The sequence below is a fragment of the Canis lupus genome, chromosome 37 (assembly GCF_011100685.1).
Source record: "Canis lupus familiaris isolate Mischka breed German Shepherd chromosome 37, alternate assembly UU_Cfam_GSD_1.0, whole genome shotgun sequence".
Classification (NCBI taxonomy): Eukaryota; Metazoa; Chordata; class Mammalia; order Carnivora; family Canidae; genus Canis; species Canis lupus.
In genome coordinates, this window is record NC_049258.1 from 11,748,210 (window position 1) to 11,766,757 (window position 18,548).

The window sequence follows — 18,548 nt, forward strand, 5'->3', positions numbered from 1 at the left end:
TATTGGCACAAAAATAGACACACAGATCGATGGAACAGAATAGCAAACCCAGAAATAAACCCACAACCATATGGTCAATTCATCTTTGACAAAGCAGGAAAGGATATCCAATGAGGAAAGGACAATTTCTTCAAGAGTGTTGGGAAAACTGGACAACTACATGCAAAAGAAAGCAATAAGACCATTTTTAACCCTATACATGAAAATAAACCCAAAATGCATTAAAGACTTAAATGTGAGGCTTGAAACCATAAAAATCCCAGAAAAGAACACAGGTAATAACCACTTTGACTTCTGCCATAGCACCTTTTTTCTAGATATGTGTCCTGAGGCAAGAGAAACACAAGCAAAAATAAATTATTGGGACTATTTCAAAATAAAAAGCTTCTGCACATCAAAAGAAATAATAAAAAAAAAAAAACCTAAAAGATGACCTACTGAATGGGAGAAGATGACATCTGATAAAAGGTCACAACTTCTACAACTCAATAACCCCCCAAAAATAATCCAATTAAAAATGGGTAGAAGAAAAAAAAATGGGTAGAAGTTATGAACAGACATTTCTCCATAGAAAACATGGCCAGCAGACACATAAAGAGATGCTTAACATCACTCATCATCAGGAAAATGCAAATCAAAAGTACAATGTGCTATCACCTCACACCTGTCAGAATGGCTAAAACTGACAACATAAGAAACAACAGGTGTTGGTAAGGATGTGTAGAAAAAGGAACTCTTGTGCACTGTTGGTGGGAATGCAAACTGGTGCAGCTACTGTAGAAGATAAGATGGAGGTTTCACAAAAAGGTAAAAAAATAGAACCACTTTACAATTCAGTGATTGCACTACTTAGTATTTACCCAAAGAATACAAAAATACCAATTTAAAGTGATACATGCACCATATATTTATAGCAGCATTATCTACAATAGCCAAATTATGGAAACAGCCGAAGGGCAATCAGTTGATGAATCTATAAAGAAGACATGAATATATATATGAATATTATTCAGCCATAAAAAATCATGTAATCTTGCCATTTGCAACAACATGGATGGAGCTAGAGAGTATAATGGTAAGCCAAATAAGTCAGAGAAAGACAAATATGATGTCAATCATATGTGGAATTTAAGAAACAAATGAGCAAAGGGAAAAAGAGACAAACCAAGAAATAGACTTTTTTTTTTTAGTTTAGCACCATTTATTAAGTGATCTCAGCTGTTGTTGTAGCTGCTGTATATCAGCCTGTTCTTAAAACATAAAATGCTCTTCCAATTCCTCTCGTCCAGAAGGATCTTCCAGGTAGCACGCCAACAGAACAAGAGACTCCGATGATGCCGGCTTCAATGATGGTGCCATCCAGAGAGGGAGAGGGTCATGGCACATTCAACTGCGGCTTCCAGAGGTTTTGAAAAAGGAACCTTTGGGGGCCCAGCCTGCCTGGCATTTTGATGCTGTAGGTGTGGGTTTTGTACTCCATAATGGTGTTGGGAGGTAGGTTAAGCACTCGCCGAAGGGTATCCCGGATGAGGGCTGTGGTTGCTTGGTCACTGGCAGTCTTATTCCATATTGAAATAATGTCCTCCTGAAACCGGACAGAGACCACAGCCCCACAGATCTCCTCCCCAACCATGAACTGTTCCCCCAACATGGCCAGGATGAGATTCTCCCAGCAACGGGATGCCAAGCCCTTCCGCAGTCGAATAATCCACTTGCCACCATTTTTATTTGCATCATCCTCCCACATGGGCTTAATTCCTTCTTTGAAGAGATGGAAGTCACTGTGGCCTGTCAGGTCCCCAGGACGTACCATGTGGCTATAAAACCTCCAGAACTGCTCCACAGAGGCAAAGGTGCCGATCTGTTTGATATTCTGTTCATAGCTCTGTGAGCTGGTGGGACGGCCGGGGGTTCTTCTGGAGTACCAGAAAGTATAGTTGTACTGCAGGGGATGCTCTGCTGGCCCAGGGACAACAGCCTTCCTGTTACTGCTGCCCTGACTTTTGTCTCGTTCCGTTTTTTCCTTCTCACCATCTTTCTGTGTGCTGTTTTCTTCATTCTGATCATGGCCCCCACTGTCATCATCTTTCAATGTGTTGAACTTGTTGTTCATCCTCTCACCTCTGCTCTGCCGGGTCTTCCCCCCCCCCCCCCAGTTTAGGGCCCCCAAGAAATAGACTTTTAAAAATTAATTTATTCGAGAGAGTGTGCATGTGCATGCGAGGGGGGCAGGGAGGAGCAGAGAGAGTGGATCGTGAGCCCAAACCAAGAGCCTGAGCCAACTGAGCCCCCCAGGTGCCCGAATAGATTCTTATAGAGCACAAACTGATGGTTACCAGAGGGCAAGTGGGGTGGCGTCGTTAAGTTTAATAGGTGATGGGGGGAAGCCCAGGTGGCTCAGCGGTTTAGTGCTGCCTTTGGCCCAGGACGTGCTAAACCACTGAGACACCCAGGGGTCCCCAGGGCCTACTCCTAAAACCAAAGCTTATTCCCACTCCAGGGAGCTATCAGAAATCTCAGCCATGGAAGACTATTGGCACCTAGCTGATAACTAGATGCCATCTAAATGCAGCAGAATTTGACAGACTCAAGAGGGATTTTTTTTTTAAGATTTTATTTATTCATTCATGAGAGATACAGGGAGAGGCAGAGACACAGGCAGAGGGAGAAGCAGGCTCCATGCAGGGAGCCTGACGTGGGACTCCATCCCAGGTCTCCAGGATCACACCCTGGGCCAAAGGCAGGTGTCAAACCACTGAGCCACCCAGGGATCCCTCAAGAAGGGATGTTTAATAATACACAGACTTATAGTAAAACAGTCTGCAAATATTTATTGGGCACCTGTTGTGAATGAGACACTGTTCAAGGACTTGAAGGTATATACCAGTGAATAAAGTCCCTGTTTTTTTTTTAATTTTTATTTATTTATGATAGTCACACAGAGAGAGAGAGAGAGAGGCAGAGACACAGGCAGAGGGAGAAGCAGGCTCCATGCACCGGGAGCCCGATGTGGGATTCGATCCCGGGGCCTCCAGGATCGCGCCCTGGGCCAAAGGCAGGCGCCAAACCGCTGCGCCACCCAGGGATCCCTAAAGTCCCTGTTTTAATAGTGCTTACATTTTAATAGAGGGAATTCACAATAGACAAATTATATGTTAGCTGATAAGTACTAGAGTGAAAAATAGAGTAGGGAAGAAAGGGATGCTATTTTCTAAAAGAGGGTGAAGGAAGGCTTTATTGATGTCTTAGAATGTTTGGGCTGCTGTAACAAAATACCAGAGACTTGTAGATTACAAACAAATTTTTTTTTTACAGTTTTATAGCCTAAAAGTCCAAGATGGGTGATTATATGAATGCCATCTTCCAGGTCCCAGACTTCTTGTATTTTCACATAGTGGAATGGGCTAATGAGCTCTCTGAGATCAATTTCCTAAGAATACTATTCCCATTCATGAGGGCTCCTTCCTCATGATCTATTTTCAAAGGCCCTACCTCCTAATACCATCACCGTGGGTGTTAAGATGTCAACATATGGATTTTGGAAGGACACATTCAGACTATACTAACGGAAAAGGTGATTCTTCAGCAGAGGCTTGGAAGACTGTGTGTGGACATGTGCGGAAGGAGCGTTCCAGGTGGAGGGACAGCTTATATAAAATTACTGAAAATGGGAGGATGCTTTGTGAATTTTAGAAGCAGCAAGGAAGCCATTGGTCTGGAGTGAAATAAGGCAAGACCAGAATAGTTGTGAGAAGTTTTTTTTTTTTTTAAAGATTTTATTTATTTGTGAGAGACACAGAGAGAAAGAGTCAGGGAGAAGCAGGCTTCCTGCAAGGAGCTCGAGGTGGGACTCGATCCCAGATCCCAGGATCATGCCCTGAGCTGAAGGCAGATGCTCGACCACTGAGCCACCCAGGCGTCCCTAGTTGTGAGAAGTTAAAGAGACATAAGTGTGGGAGGAAAACACAGGTCCTCGCTGTTTTAATTGTGGCATGGGAAACTACTGGAGAGTTTTTAGCAGAGGTGGGACATTTTATTTCTGTGTTAAAAGATCACTGTGCTGACTGTGTTGAGAATAATCCATGGGTGGAGAGAGTGCAGAGGCAGAGAGACAAACTGGATCGCCTTTACAATCTAGGAAAGATTTAGTGGTAATTCGCCTGAGAGGGACAGTGATGGGCCAGCCCAGGTGGCTCCGTGGTTAGCGCCGCCTTCAGCCCAGGGCCTGATCCTGGAGACCCTGGATTGAGTCCCACGTCAGGCTCCCTGCATGGAGCCTGCTCCTCCCTCTGCCTGTGTCTCTGCCTCTCTCTCTCTCTCTGTGTCTCTCATGAATAAATAAATAAAATCTTAAAAAAAAAAAGTGAGTGGTGCTAGTGTATAACAGGAGAAAATGAATGGGCATGGCTGTGTTGCAACAAACTTTATTACAACGCTACAACTCGACTTTTACATTTTCTCCAAATGTCACTAAATATTACTCTTTAATACTAATTGTTAAATACACACCGAGCAAAAACAGTCTGCAAAACCTAGAATATTTACTCTGGCTGTTTAGTCTTTCAAGCTTGTATAGATGAAACAAGACGGGACATTAGTTGGTAATGGTCGAAGACGGGCGAGGATATGTGGGGTTTATTGTACTAGTTTACCTTTGTATATATATGGTTGGCATCTTTCAGAAAAACAAAAGTCTGATAGATGTTTAGGGGTGTTAAAGCTGGTCATGCGTCTTCCCATCCCCTTTCGACAAACGTCGCCTGAAAGTCGTGTAAATCTGGTAAATGCAGCCTTTGCTTTTTTTCTTTTCCTGAAAAGGCAAAAACCGTTTCAAGCCTTTAGGGTTGTCAAAGGAATCCCTTTGGATTGGACATTTGGCGGCCGCGAGAGTGGGAGGCACAAACGCGATGGGGGAAAGGGGCTTTGGTTTTTTTTTTTTTTTTTTTTTCACATCATATATGTGTATATATATATATTCACTCCCAAGACCAACCCCCTTTTTACAAGGAATCAAGACAAAATCCCCGTTAGTTATCACTCCAGGATTCCCCGCCCTCAGATGAGTCCCGGAAATGACGCCGTCAGCCCAGCGCTCCCTCCGTCCGTCCCCAGTAGCGGCGGGGCAGGAACGTCAGCACGTCGGTCCTCCCGCAGGTCCCGCACGGGGACGACCCGCCGGAACGCCCCAGCCGGCGCCAGTCCCCGAAGCTTCGGGAGTCCGGGAGACTGCGACTGCGCAGGAATGCCGGGGCGGGACTTCAAGTGGCCCCGCCCCCCCTCAGACCGCGCGGCCAATGAGCAGCTCCTGCCCCGGGGCCGAGTAAATCCCCAGAGGCCGGAGTGATTAGCCGAGGCCCGCCCCGCCCGCCCTTGGCTTCTCCCGGCTCTCGCTCCCCGCCTCGCGCCGCCGCCGCCCCGCCTCCCTCCCTCTGCCGCCCGCCTCCCCTCCAGCGAGGTGACACGGGGCTTCGGCTGGGGAAGGGGGCGAGGGGAGTCGGTCAGGCGTCGGCCCGGCGGCGTCGGCGCGGCCCCCAGCCTGAGCGCGGTGAGGGGTGCGGGTCGCAGGGGAGAAGGGGGCCGCGTGGCGGCCGCGGGAGGGCCGTGAGCGCGCGGCGGGGGGCGCGCCGTGGCGTCTGGGGGCGGCCGTGAGGGCGGCGAGCGCGACCCGGGTGTGCCCCAGGGCGGTCGGCCGGGCTCGGAGGATGCCGAGCTCGCGTCGCCCCGTTTCCAGAGCTTCTCTTGGCAGCTTGGCACAGACCTTAAGGATTTTGCCTCTGTTTGGGTTTGTGTGGGCTGCGAGGAGGACATTTAAAGATCCCCTGAAAACACTTGGAGGCTCTCTCGGGGGTGCTTGCCCCGCGCGGGAGGGTGCGTCCCCGGCCCTCGGTCCTGGGTGGGGAGGCGGGGAGGCGGGGAGGCGGGGAGGCCAGGTGGGCCGGTCCACTTTCGCTCTCCGAGTCTCGTTAAAATAAACAAACCAGGAATTCCTCGCCCTTCTCCCCACGCCCTGCCCTGCCCCACTCAGCGACACACATACCCAAGTTTTTAAGAAGCTGACTTAGAAAATCCTAAGGGCGGGGCGGGGGGGGGTCTCCTTTGTCTTGGAAATACAGCACTAGTACGTGCGGGTTTCTTTATAAGAAATATGAGTGGTCTCAAAAAAAAAAAAAAAAGAAAAAAAGAAATATGAGTGGAAAAAAGAAAAAAAATATGAGTGGCCCTGGGGCGAATTTGTGGTCCCGAGTAGTCCTCTTTCAGGGTCCGCCCTAGAGGATTCTGACGGTATTGATTGGTGTGAGGTACTGTGTTGGCTGCGACGCCTGCGTGAGGCTCTGCGCTCTGGAAAAGCAATCCCCATAAAAGCGTAGCCGGTTGTTTGCAGGAAGTGAAGTAGATAAATCTATAGTTCTGATAAATCTACACTTATTATTTTTTTTAAGACGGCCTCTGTTCCTACCAAACCTTTGCGTATTTTTTTTTTTTTCTCTTTCACAGATTTGATTAATCCTCTCCCCCACCCAACCACCTACCACCGATGAGGAGAAGTTGGAGTGACTTGGTTGAACTGAATTTTATTCACCAGAAGACAGTCCCGTTTGTTTCACTTCTTTTCGTTTTCCCTGCTGCTTTGGGCTTTACTGTAACGGCAGAAAAACTTGGAAAATAAAATGAACATGCTGTGGTCTTGAACATACATTTTTTTTTTTTTTTTTCCTTGAGGAAAAAATTAAAGTGCCAGAGTGAAAGCCAGAATGGCATCCAGAGAGAGGCTCTTTGAACTTTGGATGCTTTATTGTACAAAGGTAATTGTTTTCCTTTTTATTTCTAAGTTTTGAAATACTTTGTTATAAGATTTTGTGACCGGCCTTATTTTATTTACCGGATAGTAGCAGATTTTTATTCATAGTAATGACCCGAAATTTAGAAACATGGACTTTTCCGTCTTCCACTTTTCTTGGGTTTGAACACAGCACGATATTGACACACTTTTAAAACATGTAGGTATGGTTTTATTTGATAATTTTCTGAAGGGATTCCCCAAATTATATCCCCCAGAGTTAATGACCTTAGGAGAAAAATAAAATACTTGTTTTCCTGCTTTTCTTTTCCCCCCACAAATAGGGGTAGAATAGATATTTTTATGAGAGGAGCATTAACATTTTTTGTATAATCTCTTAATTGGCTTAAAAAAGATTATTGATTATGTAAAAATGTTACTGATTTCAGGTGGTTATAAACTTATTGTGATGATAGCACTTGATAAATATTGGATCGTTTGATCCTCACAATAGTCCTGTGAGATGGGTATTGTAATTATCCCCTTTTACTGACCAGAAAATTGATGTAGAAGTTAAAGGGGCTATTGAGAAGTAGAACCACTTGAGTTGTTAAATCCATGCTTTTATCCATAATGACTCCTTAATTTTTATTTTATACAAGAGAATTTTTTGTCTTTGTGTGAATTTTTACATGTTAGCTTTGATTTTAGGTTATTGGAAGAGAAGGATACTATTTGAAAACATGTTTTTCAAGAAAAGAGCTACATTAACCACTTGGAAGATATTGTTAAGGGTCAGGAAACCTCTCTAATTTACTACTTGAGTTTCTTTAGCTCTGTGGTGAAGTTCTCAGGTCTCAGCTTTTATTTCTGCATTATCCCTTCAGGCTCCTTTTTTTATTCAGCTTTTTTTTTTTTTTTTTTTTTTTTTTTTTTTTTTTTATTCAGCTTTTTAAAGAACAAGTTACTCTTTAACAAGTGATCTCCGTTATCTCTAATACTAAATTTTAGAGGTCACAGTGGAATTTTCTTTGACTTCCTGGTTTGGTATTTCTTACAGTTACTGAAGGACATTTACTTTGAAATGTTTGATAGTGGATTTTTAAAATAGCTTTTTTAGTCTTGTGTAATTTAATGCCAGAAATGTCTTTTTAAAAATAGACCATTTTTTCCAATAAAAAAGGAATCTAATTCACCACTTTTGAAAATAGTCACTAACATACATGTCAGCCAGAAATTAAAATGCATTTTAGTATGAAGAATGTTGATTGTTTAAAAATGATTTATTTAAAAATTCATTAAGATTAGGAGGTTTTACATTTTCAGGATGACAAAAGATAAATGGGGTTACATCTTATTCTGCTTTGTAGGTAGAGCTCTTGTTTTGTCATTGTGCTTATTGAAAAGATAGTATAGGGGCACTTGGCTGGGTCAGAGCATGTAGAGCATGCAACTCGTGATCATGGGCTTGTGAATTTGAGCTCCACATTGGGTGTAGGGGTTACTTAAAAATCTTTAAAAAGAAAAGATAGTATAGTTTGTTGGCATACCCCGAATTTTATTCTTGATAACCTTTATTATAAATATGAATCCTTACTCTTTTATAAAGATGTTTAAGTAAATAACGAAGACCCTTCACGGTCAAATTTTAAAGCCTAATTTTGGACAGGAAGATAAACCCCTCCTTTTAAAATTTTTTGGATAGGGCAGCCCTGGTGGCTCAGCAGTTTAGCAGCACCTTCAGTCCAGGGCATGATCCTGGAGACCCGGGATCGAGTCCCATGTCAGGCTTCCTGCATGGAGCCTGCTTCTCCCTCTCCCTGGGTCTCTGCCTCTCTCTCTCTGTGTGAATAAATAAATACAATCTTAAAAAAAAATAAGGTTTTTTGTATGAATCCCATTTTTATGTTTAAGATTTAAATCAGTTGTGCACTTAAGATTTAAAATTTTTTGACTATTTTCAAAAATTGTTATTAAAATAATGATTTATGTTTCATCAGTTCATGGGTAAGCTTGTAAGCTAGATAATGTGTAAGCTAGACAATTCAAGTAGTTTCCAAATATACATCATATATTTAACACTTCTGCTCCCCGGTGAGAATGATTACCAGATAGCCAGTTGTTCTTTACACTGTCCAGCCTTATTGCTCTCATTTTAGCATATTGCTTTCAAACCACCTGCCTCTTTCACCTGACTTTTTAGACCTTTACTTACACCTTTAATGAGTCTTCAGACTACTTCAAGACTGCACAGATCTTCTTTTAACTTAGCTCCAATTTAGACCTTTTGTGGGCTTGTAACTGTGAAGTTAGTTTTGGCTTTGCTCCTGTTTTATTTTGTGACCTTGAGCAAGATTTACCTCTTTGGCTCTCACATTTTTTCATTTGGTCTGTGTGTATAGGGAGAATGCTTGTTTTAATTCACCATTAACATTTTCATTTGTTTTGACTTCGGAGGGACATGCATTTATTTTGTCCTTATACTTCTGGATTGTCATATAGATTTTTTTAGCTCATCGTCTTTGTTAAGTTTTTCCTTATGAAAAATTTCAAGTAGGCATAGAGAAGATAATACAGGGAACTCTTTTGTATCTGTCACTCTGCTTCGGTAACTTATCAATTCATATCATCTATAACCCTCCATTACCCATGAAATATTTTAAAGCAAATCCAGACAACATCATCTTATCTAATAAGTATTTAAAAGTATATCTATGAAACTCTTCTTAAAAACGTGATAATCAGGGATCCCTGGGTGGCACAGCTGTTTGGCGCCTGCCTTTGGCCCAGGGCGTGATCCTGGAGACCCGGGATCGAATCCCATATCGGGCTCCCGGTGCATGGAGCCTGCTTCTTCCTCTGCCTGTGTCTCTGCCTCTCTCTCTCTCTCTCTCTCTCTCTTTCTCGGTGACTATAATAAATAAATAAAAATTTAAAAAAATAAAAAAAAACGTGATAAAATATAATTCTTCAAGTCAGTCATCAAATATCTGGTCAGTGCTCAAACTTTTCTGATAGTATAAATATTCTTATTTTCCTGCTGTTTGACTCAATATTTAAACAAAGTATACACATATTTTGTTGAAAGTTTCTGTTAAATCTTTTAATCTATAGGTTCTCCCCCACAATACTTTTTATTCCTTCTGATTATTTGTTGAAGAAACCAGGTTTTGATATTAGAGTTTTCCTCATTCTGGGTTTTGCTGATTTCATTACTTGATTTTAATTGTTTTTCTCTCCTGGTGTCTGCAAACTGGCAGATCTAGAGACTTGGTTAATTCATGTTCTCTTTGGTGGGGGAAGCCTAGAGTAAGTGTTTCCACTATCAGTGAGTTTTACTTATGTGTATTGATTATTTCATTAGGAGTTTGCAAAACTGTGATGTTCCAATTCTATTATTTCTTTATTAGCAGAACGTATATAGAGAAGTGTCCCTGTATCTATTGTTTGAGAGTCTTTAAAGGGAAGGCAGGCAGGATAAATATTTGATTCTTTCTCTTTGTTTTTAGAATGATGACTTGAGTTACTAGCATGCTCCAAAGGTGATCAGTTATTTTTCTTAAGTATCAAGTACATCTTTAATGATTAAAATTTAAATATTGTCTACCATTTTGCTGTCCTCGTTGGTGTGCTATCCATACCAAACTTTGTTTACATACCTGATTAAAGATGACTTTGAAGATTTTTGAAAGTCTGTTTCAGAATGGTAAGGTTAGGACATTCTCCATATTTGCCACAGTGCTAACTGGCAGAGGCATTCCACAGTGTATTAGCCATAGATCAATATTAAGGTATTATCCTAGTGTTTCTATGTAATGTGATGTTTTAAAAGTTGCCATTGATAATTATAAAAGTTTAGTAGGTCTTTAGGGCAATATCAGAAATAATCCTTGGGTAATACTGTTTAGGCAAAAGAGAAGAGAATATATAAATATGTTTTCTTTTAGCCTAGGTTCAGTTGTAAGCCTAAATGCTAGTGTTTAAAGTCTTTCAAGTACAATTTAAAAAGTTTACTGGTATCAGTTTTTAGCAGATGGCGTCCTACAAATTAAACTTGATATTTGAAAATAATTTGGGTAAAAGACTTGGCAGTTTTTTTTTTTTTTTTTAAATTTTTATTTATTTATGATAGTCACACAGAGAGAGAGAGGCAGAGACACAGGGAGAAGCAGGCTCCATGCACCGGGAGCCCAACGTGGGATTCGATCCAGGGTCTCCCGGATTGCGCCCTGGGCCAAAGGCAGGCGCCAAACCGCTGCGCCACCCAGGGATCCCACTTGGCAGTTGTTTTAACCAAACTTTTCAGGTCTAATTTTTCACTTTTTTCTTCTAGGAATAGAGTTTAATTGCATGGTTAGAAACATGCATCTTCCTACTAGGTTATTTGTTAACATCATGTTATTATCACATAATATAGACAGTATGATTTCTGAAAACCTAGCATTCCTGCTTTCTATAGATAATTTCACTAGATTGATTATGTAGTCTGATCTTTTCTCCAAACGGCCATACCCACCCAGGGTCAAGGATTTCATTAACAGTGAATTTCATATAGCTCTTATAAGTTAAACATTAATTTGAACAGGTTTAATCATGTATCTGGATTTTAGTATAGTTAACTATTTCTTGTCTGAGCATATTTTTCTTAGTATTAAAGGCAAATTGATTTGCTTTTGGATATCTAAAGATTTTAGTTCATATTATCTGTAGTAGGCACCACATTATTCCTATCCTTTGACATTTTTTTACATAGTGTACTTAACGGTAAGAGAGACAGAACAGTTTTTGTCTGTTATACAACCTTTTGGAATTTATCTATTGCAAATAACAAGACATATGTATCATAAGTCCCTCTCTTAAGTCCCCTTGGATAGGCATTAGGATATATTTCTGTTTAACATTTAGCTTTTTGAGAGTGCTATAGTTGATCACTAGAATACTGCAGAAAAGAAACGGAACCTCTCAAATTCTTAGATAAGATTAAGTTATTTTTGTTCTGTGTAGTGGAAAGTATCAAATGCATGAACTCACTAAAAAGATACAAGGTGACTCAAAAGCATCAGGACATTTGAAATATAGCAGTGAACAAAAAAATGAAATATAGCAATGTGGGTTGAAATTTATGGTTCATTTTTGTCATTTGCTTTTTTAAAAAATTATTCATTGTACACTAAAGAATTTTGTGAAGCTACAGAATTAGAGCCAACATTTAGTCCCAGTTTTGCTTCTGAGCTTAAAGAAGGACCTGAAAACAGGTCACATAATTTCTTCATGTTAACAATTTTCTCATCTGTGAAATGGGAAAAAAGTGATTATTTTTGCATCTCTCAAAGTTGTGTAGAAAAGATGAATTGATTATGTTTACATGTATTGTAAGGGTGAGAAATATAAAATGTAGTCTTTATTAGTAGTTTTAAAATTCATATATGAGCTCAAGAGTGTAGCATTACTTCCATTTTGCCTTTATTTAATATAATAGAGAACAATATTCTCACCTTTTTATCTAGTGATGAAGCAGAGCTCATCAATGGCTTAATTTTTAATCTTTTTATTTTTCTATCAGTCATAGTGCTTAGTTATTCTAATAATGATACGGGATATTTTTTTCCTCCTCTAAACCAAGTTTGTTTTGGATCTTGGTGATGCTCCATTTCCTGCTGTTGCCCTTTGTCCTGCTAAATCTGGAATATGACTGAAATAGATAGTTTTGCAATGAGCTCAGAGTAAGCTTCCTTTTCAGAATAAAAGTTTTGCTTCATAAAGAAAATAGAATTTAGAGTTGTTTATATGTAGATTCGGGAAAAAATGGAATGAACATGAACTCTTCCAATGAGAGAATTATAATTTTAAGTGAAGCTTTTAAGATTCCTCAATATGTATATTCCTCAATATACATTAGCCTTTATAATTAACCTACATTTAATAAGTCTCTGGTATGTGCAAAGTGTAAAATGGCTCTTAAATTTCTGTGGCTTAATAATGACTTTGTATATAAGGAAAGTAATGTTTGACTTGAAGCAAAACAAAAAAAAATTGCTAGCAGTTCAGTAGCAGTGGTTACCTGTTTGTTTTACGAAGTTAGATGTGAAAACAAGAAATAAATATCTTACATCAATAGACATGAAAGTAGCCCTTAGGAAAGGAATATTACCTTTTTGATTTGACTTGAGCTTATGTACCACTCTAAAAAGGGGTTAAGATGCATGAATTCTTATCTTTTGAATATCAAAATTTGAACTTCCTGGTAGAAAGTAGAATTAATAGCATTTGAATATGTAGATAGGGGTGTGAGTGAAAAATAAGTCTAAAATAATTCTCAGGTTTTTTATTGGCAGATTCAGGTTTTATTGGCAATTACTGAAGAGTTACATGAAAGTAAGAAGAGAAGAAGATTTTAGGGAGTCCTGGAGAACATTATCATTTAGGAGGAACATAGAAGAGTTTGTAAGGAGTTTGAATGGGGGGACAACAAGGAGTGAGTAGTTGCCTCAAGTAGAGGGCTTATTTATTTATTTATTTTTAATTAATTTTTAAAAAGATTTTATTTATTTATTCATGAGAGACACACACACACACAGAGGCAGAGACACAGGCAGAGGGAGAAGAGGATCCATGCAGGGAGCCCGACCGGGGACTCCATCCCGGGTGTCCAGGATCAGGCCCTGGGCTGAAGGCGGTGCTAAACTGCTGAGCCACCGGGGCTGCCCAATGGCTTTTTTAAAGAGAGTAGTCAGTACTGTCAAATTCAGTATAGCAATAAAGAAAAGCACTATGAAGCATATGTTGGATTTGATAATTAAGAGATTATTGATGGGGTGCCTGGGTGGCACAGTTCGACATTTGGTTTTGGCTCAGGTGCTGATCTCAGGGTTGTGAGATCGAGCTCCATGTGGGTTTCTGTGCAAATAAGTGAGGGGTCTGCTGCTCTTCCTTGTCCCATGCCGCTAAACCAACCCCTGCCATGGGCACACTCTCTAGTAAATAAATCTTTTAAAAAGAGATTATTGGTGGCCCTACCAAAGTAATAATAATACAGGAATAAAAAATGTTAAAAGTACAATCTGGGCAAATAAAAAAAAAAGGACAAATCCCTACTTTAATTTTTTAATTAAATTTAGCAGGCTTAAAATTACTACCAAACTGCTGTTCTTAAAGTTTGAATATGTTTACTTTTGATTTTTGTAACTTCTCTGGCCAAGGAATCTTTATTGACCTCTATACTATACTGCTCTAGAACGTCTGAAAATTCAAGATTCCATCTGTAATTTGAAAAATGCAGCTCTGTGGGGCACCTGGGTAGATCAGTGGTTGAGTGTCTATCTTTGGCTCGGGTTGTGATCCTGGGATCCTGGGATTGAATCCTGTATTGGGCTCCTGTGGGGAGCCTGCTTCTCCCTTTGCCTGTGTCTCTGCCTCTCCCTGTGTCTTTCATGAATGAATAAATAAAATCTTTTTAAAAAAGAAAAATACAGCTCCACAAATTGAAGTCACTGATGATCATTGATAGTGCAAATGTGACCACAGAAATTGAGTGCTAGTTATAAGGTAGTCAACTTTGATATACTTAAATTAATTTGAAAATTAATACAAATGAGAGTACAAACTACATTTTTATGTGAAACTTATGGACCCAGAAATATTTCTCATAACCTCCAGGGATCTTAGACATGTTTCAGAAACACTAGCCTTGATCAGTATCTGACATACCGCTGCTGCTTTGTCTTTTTTACAGCTTCTTTTCCCTATTGCAAAATTACTTGGCAAATTTACATGAGGGGGTGAAATTTGGGGCCAAGAATCCAGTCTACCACAGTCTGATTTTTTTGGTTACAATTATTCATATCTCTCCCATATACAAAATCTACTTCATGTCCATTTTAATAACACCAGAAGTCTTATCCAATCATCATACCAATTAAAACCCAAGATCTTATACTATGTATCAGGTCCAATTGTGATTTTTATTGGTATAGAGACCTGTGACCTCAGAAGACATGGTTGATATCTGGCCCCCACAGCCCCAATATATTGTAATGAAACTAAAATAGGAATGCCACAATAAAGACTCTTGGAAAAAGAGAGAATGGGAAGCATAGAGGAGGCTTTGGTCCATCGCAATTCTGAATACTGGGCAAATGTCACCTCGTCCCTCTACTTTCAAAGAAGGAATGTTCCATGATTTGATTCTGGTTCTGTGCCTTGGGAGTAGTTGCACAGGCTACTGTTCTCTCTTGTTCCTAGAGGTTCTTTTTCTCTAATGTTCTTTTGGTACATCTGACGAAGGCACTGGAGACTGTGTACATTCTTATGACCAAACCATTCATCTGGCTTCCTGCATATAGAAAGTCCCCTATAGGGATCCCTGGGTGGCGCAGTGGTTTAGCGCCTGCCTTTGGCCCAGGGCGCGATCCTGGAGACCCGGGATCGAATCCCACATCGGGCTCCCGGTGCATGGAGCCTGCTTCTCCCTCTGCCTCTCTCTCTCTGTGTGTGTGTGACTATCATAAACAAATAAAAATTAAAAAAAAAAAAAAAAAGTCCCCTATAGAAAATGAGAGTTCACTAATTCTTTTGCCTTCACTTGTTTTCTCTTGTCTAACTATATTGTCAAATAACTCCAACATGGTATTCTGTAGTATTTGAAATAAAAGGCAAACTTGTCTTCTTCAATTTAGGGGGAAAAAGACTGGGGTTTTCTATTAGGTTAGCTTTAGACTTTGGGACTGAGACATGTATTATGTATAACCCTCTGAATTCATAGATCAAATTTGTGATAGGTAAATGATAGATGTTTTACTTTATTCATTTTTTTTTTAGGCATACTGCTAACATTTCTAATTCAGGTTTGCTATTATTACAATATATTATAAAACTACTTAGAATAGTTCTATGTGTGTACTTGTTAAGATGTGGCTAATTAGACTATTCCTAAGTTCTAGAAAAATAAAGACTTAGTATGAAAAAAAAATCACAGCTTATTTTAATCATTGGTAGATAGTGGCTGTCATTTTAAATATTCTCTCTTTTTTTTTTAATCTTTTAAAAAAATTTTTATTTATTTACGTTAGTCACACACAGAGAGAGAGAGAGAAGAGGCGGAGAAGCAGGCTCCATGCACCGGGAGCCCGATGTGGGATTCGATCCTGGGTCTCCAGGATCGTGTCCTGAGCCAAAGGCAGGCGCTAAACCGCTGCACCACCCAGGATCCCCTAAATATTCTCTTTTATTAGAATCATTATGAATTGTAAATAGATACATTGGGAATCAGGTGCTATACTTAATTCTCAGTGGTCCTTCATTTTAAATTATGTAAAATAAAATGCATGTAGATCAGCATTTAGTGACTTGTAGTATATGAATTTAAGTGTTTGGCCTACCTAACTTTTTCTGTTTATACTCAGATGCCTTAACAAAAACTTTTGATTTATTTTGTGAAAATGGAATTTATTTTTTCTGACAATTTTTTTCTGGTCATTCAAAATTTTTCAAGATGTGGGTAACTATGTGAAATGACTGGAATCTACCATAAATATAAATGATCTCCTTTGATGATGACAGAATTCAGACAAGTGTTAGTTAGCAGCCCTGATTTCCTCATCTTTTCCTCAGCTTTTACTAAAAAGAATAGAATTCACCTTGTAATGTGCCACTTCTTTTTCAATAGGGAAAATAGGGAGCCCTACTCTTAAATATATTTATAGGGACTATACTATCCTTTAAAACTTTTTTTTTCTTTTTTTTGAGAGAACAAGCATGTGTGAGCACCAGGGACGGAGGTGAGGGGGAGAGGCAAGGGGAGAGGAAGAGAGAATCTTCAGCAGACTCTACACCTGGCACCAAGGCCCATGTGGGGCTCAATCTCACCATCCTGACATTGTGACCTGAGCTTAAATCGAAAGTCAGACACTTAACTGATTGAGCCACCCAGGTGCTCCTGGACTACATTGTCTTTTAAAATACTGAAAGTAACTTGTTCTTACTTACATCTAAGGAATATTAACATTTTCTTTTATGTCTTGTGACATAAAAGATTCAAACTCCTGGAATTATCTACTCACATTGAACCAAAGCATTAACTGATCCATGCATTTCTCAAAAAAGTCATTCGAGCATTTCACAATTTGCCTCTGTAAAAAAATGTAGTGTTGTTTGATACATTTAACTGCTACATAATCTTTCCTGACATTAAACATTTGTTTGAATAGGTCTCCTAAATGGCTCAGTCTGTTAAGCATCTGCCTTCGGCTCAGATCATGATCCCAGGGTCCTGAGATCAAGTTCTGTATCAGGCTCCCTGCTCTGCCAGGAGCTTTTCCCTCTGCCTGTCACTCCCCCTACTTTGCTCAAGTGCTTGTGCTCACTCGCTTGCTCTTTCTTGAGCACGTGCTCTGTGTAAAATAAGGAAAAAAATTTAAAAAAAGAAAGCATTTGAATATTAGGAAAGATATGTACTATTTTATGGTATTGTGAAGTGAATTTATACTTTTTTATTGAGTAATTTTGACTCAGGATTTTTGTCAAAATACAAAATTTAAATAAGTTCAAATATAAAATTTTAATTTTCTAGTGAATTAACTTCATTTTAGGGATAAAAATGCATAAATTTTCTAATTTAGATTTATGGTCTAAGAAAAGTTCTGATTTATGTCAGCATTAAAATTTTTTAAATTTGAGATACAATTCTAGAAAATATAAACATTCAGAAAGTAAACATTTCATTTTTTCAGAGATTTTCAGTTTAAGTACTTTATGGATGTGATTGAAAAATCTGTAAATTATATTTACTACTATTAACATCATTAAGATATTAAATTTGAAAAACTTAAACCTAACATGACACTTCAATATTATTTTAAACTTTTAAGCTTCGTTTAAAAGGTATCAATGTTATATTTAATTAATACATGCCTAGTGGTAGGCTTATCTTAAAAGAATTCACCGTAGGTGGGGGTGCCTGGCTGGCTCAATCAGCAGAACATGCAGCTCTTGATCTTGGGGACATGAGTTTGAGCCCCACGTTGGGTAGAGATTACTAAAAAAAATAAACCTAAATAAAAAGAATTTGCTGTAGTTCAACTAGTTATTGGGTACCTGCTTGTATACACATGTTGCTTACTGTCACTTTATCCCTTGAATTGTGTATTTTCCTCTATTTAAAATTTTTTTAACATAAACTTCATTTTTTAGAGCAGTTTTAGATTCATAGCAAAATTGAATAGAAAGTACAGAGTTCCTTTGTATTTCCTGTTCCTACATATGCACAGCCTTCCTTGCTGTCAGCATCCCATCTCACAGTGGTACATTTGATCACCTGATTTCCCAGAAACACCTGCTCCAGAAATTTCTTTACCTGTCCACCATGTGTGAAATTCCAAGGTGAATGCAACATTAATGGAATAAGTCATGTTATACCTAACATTTAAATGTTCCATGTGTTAGCGTTTTCAAATCCTGCCAGGTTTAACTGAATCAGCTATGTTGATCAAATCTGGAACTTAGTTATCTGAATGACTTTTTTTTTTTTAATGAATACCTAAAGTAAAATTTGAAATCATTTCTATAGGAATTGGTGTATTCTAAGCCTATTTTTTACATAAACCTCTATTTGAACGTTCCTTTTTCATTTACGTTAAAATGACTTCCAAACCTTTAAAGATGTGACAGGCTTTCTTTCATCAAAATTTTGTATCTTTTATCTATTTAATTGACTAACTTCATCTGTGGGCATGCTTTTCCAACTAGAGTCAGTTTCCCATTTAGATTGTAGGCT

At 39.2% G+C, this 18,548-nt stretch overlaps 1 protein-coding gene and 1 pseudogene across 9 annotated transcripts in view; one reads left to right on the top strand and one right to left on the bottom strand.

Annotated features, from left to right (window-relative positions):
- LOC488481 (eukaryotic translation initiation factor 4E family member 2 pseudogene) lies at positions 1,188-2,127 on the bottom strand (annotated as a pseudogene).
- The window catches only part of NBEAL1 (neurobeachin like 1), a 178,045-nt gene continuing 164,856 nt past the window's right edge, over positions 5,360-18,548 (top strand). For 4 of the 9 annotated variants that reach the window (XM_038585404.1, XM_038585406.1, XM_038585398.1 and 1 more), the window contains exons 1-2: positions 5,362-5,545; positions 6,496-6,803. In XM_038585404.1, the coding sequence (XP_038441332.1) occupies positions 6,753-6,803 (51 nt within the window). In that variant the 5' untranslated portion in view covers positions 5,362-5,545; positions 6,496-6,752. Of the gene's footprint in view, positions 5,553-5,637; positions 5,869-6,495; positions 6,804-18,548 lie in introns of those variants that run through there. The other 5 variants (XR_005385234.1, XM_038585400.1, XM_038585403.1 and 2 more) reach the window with 5 other exon arrangements.